The following is a 7927-nucleotide window of genomic DNA, read 5'->3' on the forward strand; positions in this document are numbered from 1 at the left end:
TGTAAATTTATTATAGTTGACGAATACGCACTTTTTAAATACTTTTTAAATAATTTTATAAAGGCAAGCAATGAAACAGATTAGCGTAATTAGGGCACCTGATGATGGCACTATGTTGCCGAAACATGACGTACTGCAGCTAGCGATCGACCCATGTCGTGAAGTAACAGGTGAAATTGAGTGCACTACAAGACGGCAACTCTGTACATATCATGGATGAAAATCAGTGCAACAGGACGCTAAAATACAACATTATAATTAGAATGATCAAGTCAAGGAGGATGAGGTGGGCAGGTCACGCTGCACGAATGGGGGAGACAAGGAACGCGTATAGGATATTGGTGGGAAAGCCAGAAGGAAAGAGATCACAGAGAAGACCAAGGCGCAGGTGGGTGAACAATATTAGAATGGATCTTAGAGAGATAGGATGGGATGGTATGGACTGGATAGATTTGGCTTAGGATAGGAACCAGTGGAGGGCTCTTGTGAACACGGTTATGAACCTTCGGGTTCCATAAAATGCTGGGGAATTCTTGAGTAGCTGCAGAATTGGCGGCTTCTCCAGAAGGGCTCAGCTCCATGAGTAAGTAAGCAAGCAATTAGTCTTCAATTCTTCCGACCCAAGCGCGACTGTGTGCTGTGCAACTATAATAAATATTTACGGAACAATTCAACAAGTGGGTGTCTCTTCATATGACGACATCCCACATATTGTTTAATTTGATTACGTATTTCTGTTCGTCGAGCAGGAATAAAGGGACTCTCCCTGATAAATTAAACCGCTACGTATTACACATAAGCCTGGCAAGTATCCCACATGTTTAGAACACGTTTAATAATAGAGCACCATTAAACTAAACTCATTCACACACGCGCGGGTAGGAGTGTCTTTCAGTGGCCATGGATTAGCATCCTACGTCATGGTGTGGTACATTAAGAGGAGCCTGTCATCTTCGCACTTCCTTGGAAACCCTTAATTGTCATGGAGCAGAGCCCTTTGTGTGGCGCTGCCAGCATATCAGACTACACAGTGTCGAAGAGTAGGCAGACTGGGAATACTGAATTGGGACCGATGTGGAAGAGAGCCGTCTTGTCCTAATAGAATTAGTATCCCAGAATTTGCCCGGAGTGACTGGGGAAAACCTTGGAAACCTTAGTCAGGATAGCCAGATGTGCTGGCAGAGATTCGAAAGGAGCATCTCCCGAACACAAGACTAGATCGTTACCGCTACACCAGCCTGTTCGGAAACCTTGCGAGACTAGGTCACTGACTAGTGACGAAATTCCCAGCACTTTATGGAACCCAAAAGTTCATTAACTTGTTTACAAGAGCTGACCGCTGGTGTCTGCCCTTAGCCAGTTAAATCCAGGCCACGCATTGCCGATTCTATTCCTTTCAGATCCATTTTAGTCTTATTCTTACATTTACTTTCAGAGCTTCCAAGTGATGTCTTCCTACATTTCCCTTCTTTCCTATGCGTGCTATATGAACCACACGTTATTATTCTGCTTTGGAAACTGTTGGCCTTCGGGTCCCTGTTCGATATAGCCGAGGCTTTGCCCCTCCGCTAGATGCGCTTTGTTTGTAGGGACGTTGACGTCTTTGGGCCAAAAACTCTGTTGATGAAACATATCTTATACTGAACTAATTAAACAATTATTATTATCATTATTTTTATCAATTTTGTTATTATTATTATTATTATTATTATTATTATTATTATTATTATTATTTGAGCCGCGATAGCTCAGTCGGCATAGTGAGTAGGCTGCAAGCTGGATGATTGATTTGGTTTCGATTCCCGCCGGAAGTTGGGAATGTTCTCTTCACTGCCCGATTGAAACCAACTCCGGGGTCCACCCATCCTCCTATCCAGTGGGGCTGATTCCCCGGGGTTAACGTGGGTGGGTCGTGAAGCTTACCATTCGCTTTCGTCAAGTAGCGAGATTAGGAATGCATGGACTTACACTTTCACTTCTCCTTCATGACGCAATATGTAATTCAGCGTATGAAAAACTTCCATCTTGTTTCCTCATTTTGTATATCTTACTTAAATAATTGTATCTTTTCGGGGGGTAATCACATGTTGTATGCGGGTGTTTGAATAGTACTTCGTAGTCTACAGCATTAACGAACTAACGAACTCTATGGAGAAAATTCATTCTTTAAAGTTCATAGGTTCTCTGCTATTAAAGAAAACCTCTTCCCCTCCTTTCTCAAGGAGAATCCTAGTCTTTCTAGAGGTCTTCGCTCTTAAGTAGCTGATGCACTGTGCCTTTTCTCTCTCCAGTATCTGAAGAATGCAGAAAATCTGGTCCCAGCCCCGTCCCAAAGCGTCAAAACAAGACTTTTGACATTACACCAAATTCTTGTAGCCTTGGCTTAGGGGAAAAGGCGTTGGCTAGAATAAGCAATTCGTGTTATGCAAAGAAAGAAACAAGGAAGTGTGCGCTCGCCATTCCCACACCCATCAAATTTGTCTGTTGCTGTATTTGAACTCTGTAACACTGCCCCAGTCATTCAGGACCATAAACGGATAATTACAAAAGACAAACCCAAACTTGGGAAGTCTTGAAGGATGTATTCCAATTTTAAGTACATATCGGTACATCTTCAGCGTATCTGCAAATATACTGTTGCAAACCCGAAGATGGAGGCAGTACGTCTCAGTCACAACCTGATATCCTGTTAGTTTGCCAATATTGTTGGACTTGAGTTTCTCACAGAGGTGCCTGTGAAAGTGCTGTCTTCTGGAAAATAACGCCGTGTAGCTTCGTCAGTCAGCTGACATATCAAAACAATATATTGCCTCTATTTTCAGGGTTAAAGCGTATGCCAAGCTTATTGCCTGCTTGATCCTAATTTCTTAGCTTACTCTTCGACCCTAAAGATGGAAGGTATATGCTTCTCCGAAACATTGACTTTCAACTGACTATACTGCGTTATATCCTCTGGTTACGCCTGAATATTGCAAAGTGGTGTTTTTATTCGGGTTTTCCTATTTCATTCATGTGCATTTCTTTCTTTCTTTTTTCACAGCGTTCAAACCGGCTCTAGTGACTGCATACAGTTACAGATCCAACTGCGCAGTTGAGCACAGGACGACTACACCTTTACCTCTACACTATGGCGACCATGCGAATAGCCGCTGTAGCAGCTGGGCTCTCGTGCCCAAGGTCTGCCACAGCGTTCGTAATAAATTCTTATCGTTGCAGGTGCGACGTGCGCATGGTATGGACAAGGTGCTGCTGCTGTGCGAGGTGCTGCTGGCGCTCATCTTCCTGACCGGGACCGCTGCCAACGCCACCGTCCTGCTCGTTCTGTACAGACGACCGGCCCTCAGAACGCTGTCAAACAGATTCGTCATCAACCTGCTGTGTACCAACCTGACGTCGACCTGCGTGCTCCTGCCCCTGGCACTGCTGAACGCCATCGAGCATCCCATAGGCGAGGGTGTGGCGGCAGCCACGTGTGTCGCGTCGGTGCTGGCCGTGCTGCTCATCTCGCTGGACCAGTATTGTGCAGTGGTGGATCCTCTGCGCTACCACGCGCGCATCAGCAAGGCACGCTCTGTCGGCCTGATGCTAGCCGCGTGGAGTTTGGCCTGCTTGCTCGGCGTGCTTCACGGAGCGGGGGAGTGGAGCGAACATGACGATTACCGCTCCACCTTCGCCGCTATTTTCTTCGCCCTCGTCTTCTTCCTGCCATTCATCGCCATCTTGTGGATGTACGTGTGCATCTACTCCGCGGCACACACCAATAGCAAACGCAGGCGCAAGACGGGGTCGGGACCTATCACGCCGCCCGAGCAGCCGGAGCCCCTTCCCAGGACGGGAAGCGATGAGCCGAGCGTGCGCAGTACTATGATCTCGCTCAAGTATCGCATCTCAAACGCCAGCATGTTCCGCTACCGTGAGGAAACGCGTGCAGCCCGCGTCTCGGCGCTGGTTATCGTCATGGCGCTGGTATGCTGGCTGCCCTACGTTACGGTTCTGGGCCTGCGCACTCTGACGTTCATACCACGCTACGTGCACTATGCGAGCATCACGCTCCTAGTTTCCGCAGCTCTCATATCGCCTTGCCTCTTCGCCTATCGCAACCGGCGTATCCAACGAGAGGCCCGCAGACTGCTGGGGATCCCCCGCCGGGATAGGGAACGCCAAAGTCGACGTTTGCCGCAGCAACAAAAGTTTTTGCCAGCGCTACAGCTCATGTCACGGAAAGGAAACAAGAGGCAGATCAGTTTCTTCGTAAGTTACGTGAATGTGCAAGATCCGGCTAAGGGAGAGTTTGTGGAGATCCCCGAAAGTGCTCTAGCCGTGGACACATCCCGCAGTTCCTTCTCGAGCGGGGGCAGCACACAGGGAACTTCGTCCACTATGGAGACCGACTGAAGCCACAGCGGAGTGAACAGTCTCGATACTAGTCAGGATTCTCGAGCACTGCCTCTTCAGCAGTTGCCTCGTAACTTTGGCCACCTCTAAGTCGGCGAGTCATACTTATGCAGTCAACAAGTTTCTAAGAAGTCTAGCCAGGGCTTGAAATGAATGTGAACTGTGCACTCGCAGTTACATAAACACGGGGTGTCGCAACCAGAGCGTCTGCCGATGCTTTCTCGTGTCTGTGCCCCATGAACTCAAAAACAGACTGAGAAAAGGTAATTTGTCATATAGCATGAAAATATGTTGGAACTGGAAAATTAACATAGGGACATGAAACTTAAAGTGCAACATCTAAACAGATGCAAGTTCTGGTTCCTTCATTGTCATCAGAATTTCTCAGTCAGTTACAAAGTTCGTATTCAGGCTGAAAAGACGATCCTCCGCACACAGTCTGTGGTGTGAAGAGCAGATCACGAAAGAAAACTAACAGAATTAGTTCACAAAATAAACGCATCTGATCTTCTCATGGCGGTGACTACGAAGGCTGCTGTCGCCTGGGCATGACGCCGTGCAGTCTGGTAGATGGGTACCAACATTTCGGTGGAATCTGCTGCCTCCATATTACACTCTACGCATGGATGTCGTTCTCCAAGGAAGAATATTCGAGCGAAACAGTGGCTCAGAGTCAAGTGATAGGAGGTAGAGGGAGGTCACTTGGACCCTACAGAGGGCAGAGTGATTGGGAGAAAACAAAACAGTAACAGGAATTTATTCGAAGATAAAGTGGAGGATGAAGGAGAGGAAGAGAGAACAATTAAAATTAATATAGAACGTAGGAGAAGGGACGATTATGAATGCCCTAACAAGGGCGGTTTTTGGCGTACTGGCCTGGCTTGAGAAACATAATCGCCGGAAATTCTACAAAATATCCCTTCTACTTTCTTTCAGGGAGTAAATGGAGAGGTTTTCATGGCTTGCTTAGGCAGATGGCATGCCTTCTTCTCCGTTTCCCATATTCATACTACATTCTTCCATGCTCGCCTTTCTGCTCTGCACTGAACACAGAGACAGCAGGTTCTTCCGAAACGTTGGCAACGATATACCAGGCTACAGTGCGTTACGTCTCAGAGCACAGTTCTTCATAGTCACTGGAGTGAGAACCTCGTACCTCATGACGGTCAATAAATGTTTGCTGTAAGAATATTCATGTCGGATACTAGTGATGGTCTCCAGTAATGAGGAGAGCCTCCAGAAATAAAACAGAAACTGTCCGTCCCACGTGTGCAAGTACATTTTTAACCATAAATTAAAAGACATGTGTGGAATTCCATTACGTACGCCAAAACAAGTGGTTGGCAGAATGCCACACAAACTGCTTCTTGCTGTAAGGTTGCCTTGTCATTGCATAACCCTTTCAGATCGTTCAGAGGCCAGTTTTTCAGTGAAGAGATGCTTTTCCGAACAGTTCAGCAGTAGCGACGACATCAAATCTTTTTTTCCAACTCCTAATTTCTCTTCGTTTTCTCCCGTTTCTCTTACGTCATCTTTCCTCCCTTCATTTCCACCTCTTCTCTCTTCCCGCCCTTCTCCATCTTCTCCACTCTTCTTAGCAATCTTCATCGCTTACCACCTCTGTTCTTCTGTGCTGAGTACTGGGGCGCGCATCTCCTTGGAATGTACGTACGATATATGCGGACATCTTGATGGTGGTTGCCTCGAACAGGTGCTAAGTAGGCTTACCAGCTCTGTGGTCTTGTCTCGACGTCTAGCGTTTAACAGTTAGGTGTAGGTTTCTTAGTGTGGGCCGCGACAGCTCAGTCGATATAGCAACTAGTCTATGGGCTGGATAACTGGGGTTCGATTCCCGCCAAGGATAACAGACTGTTCCCTTGGTCCAGCCCGGGTCCGGGCCCTACCCAGTGTCCTATCCAGTGGTTACCGGGGGGATCTTTCCCCGGGTATAAAGAGGCCAGCGCGTGAAGCTGAGCACTCACCTCCATCTAGTGCGGAGATCAAGAATGGTGGACCTAAACCTCCTCTACTTCATATGACGTCATGGTGTAGAAATGAAGCACAGGGACACCTTTACCTTTACATGTGAGGCTGTAAGTGGGGTGATACAATTCGGCATGCTCTGCGCATGTCCGCACATACGCATGTTGCAGAGGGATGGGCGCTCCAGGACTCAGCACGAAGATTGCTAAGGAGGGTGGAGATAAGAGGTGGAAATGAAGGTGAAGGAAAGAGACGATAGAAGGGAAGGAGGAGAAAATGAAGAGAAATAAGGGGATTGAAAAAAAAAGGAAAAAAATTCATTCACTCATATGAGGATTGACACGAGCATTTCACCATAACGAAACTAACCCTAATTACATTTGGCTTATTATGCAGTCACACTGCGCACATTCTGTAGTCTGTCGGTATTGTTCGCTTGCGGACTAAATCCACGGACGTTTTTGTTTATTGGAACGTATGTTTAGATGGTTTACATTTCAGGGTTTTAGTCCTGGGAGCAGCTGCATGCCCCTTGCTAAGCAATGATTTCATAAGAAGACTGCGGAATGTGAATTCGCCGGAGAACTGCTACTATATGAGTGCTCAAGATGGCTGCCCTAAAGTGTTCCGGGTGGCCGTGCTATAACTCAGGCGGTTAATCGCCGATTTTCCACTGCGGCGGACCGGGTTCGAGCCCAGGTCAGGTCATGTGGGATTTATGGTGGACAAAGTGCCACTGGGGCAGGTTTCCTTCGAGTACTTCGGTTTCCCCTAACAATTCTCATTCCACCGACTGCTCCACACTCATCTAACATCCAGGGCTGGTACAACAGGCCAGTTAGCGGCCTACGTACCGAGTGGGCTCGGTCTGATCCAAAAAAAGTGTTCGATGTGACCGCTTTGCTTCCTTCTGGATTTGAAATCTACGCCTTAACTTAATTATATCTATCTGGGTAGGCCAAGCTACATTCTGATTGGTATCCTTGTTCCCCCAAAGAGAAAACGTATAATTGTCAGGAGTTAACGCTTGTTTTCCTACTAAGTAACAATGTCCCTACTACAGGTTAACCCCTTTATTAACTTTCACATCACGATAGATTTATAACAGGAATTGTACCTCCGGAAGCCTCTTTTCTTGCATGAATTGGACCCCCAGTGACTTCAGTTTAGGAGGCCACTTGTTGTCACAAAGAAACCCTCGTATTGGTGTCATACCAAGCGTTTCCTAACCCTCTGTGCGTGCAATAAATCTGTCAGGCGGTTTGAACATTTACACTTTTGCTTGTATTTGTGCCCATGTGTTTAAGAATAAGAGTGTGCTAGAACGCTGGAGGCTTCGTAACCGGAGTTCCTCTCTCTAACCGTCCTTACCTCACCTTCACTCCCCCCCTTGTTGATTGGTTAGTCACGCGTTGTTCGTCGCTCCTCTCCTTTCTTCTTCTTCTTCTTCTTCTTAGTAGGTTGGGCGCCAGTAAGCTCAGGTGGTGTCGGCTTACAATAGTCGGAGGTTTATTTTGGAAAGGGGGTAAAGGTGATAGTCAGCTAGTTC

General features: G+C 47.0%; 1 protein-coding gene across 1 annotated transcript in view; it reads left to right on the forward strand.

The window, feature by feature from the left end:
* Positions 1–6685, forward strand: part of LOC111870663 (5-hydroxytryptamine receptor 6) — a 31351-nt gene extending 24666 nt beyond the window's left edge. Inside the window, exon 2 of the mRNA XM_023863136.2 lies at positions 3217–6685. Within this exon, the coding sequence (XP_023718904.1) occupies positions 3235–4395 (1161 nt within the window). The 5' untranslated portion in view covers positions 3217–3234 and the 3' untranslated portion in view covers positions 4396–6685. The remainder of the gene's footprint in view (positions 1–3216) is intronic.
* Positions 6686–7927: the final 1242 nt, after the last annotated feature.

Source organism: Cryptotermes secundus, unplaced genomic scaffold, assembly GCF_002891405.2.
Source record: "Cryptotermes secundus unplaced genomic scaffold, Csec_1.0 scaffold1759, whole genome shotgun sequence".
Lineage (NCBI taxonomy): Eukaryota > Metazoa > Arthropoda > Insecta > Blattodea > Kalotermitidae > Cryptotermes > Cryptotermes secundus.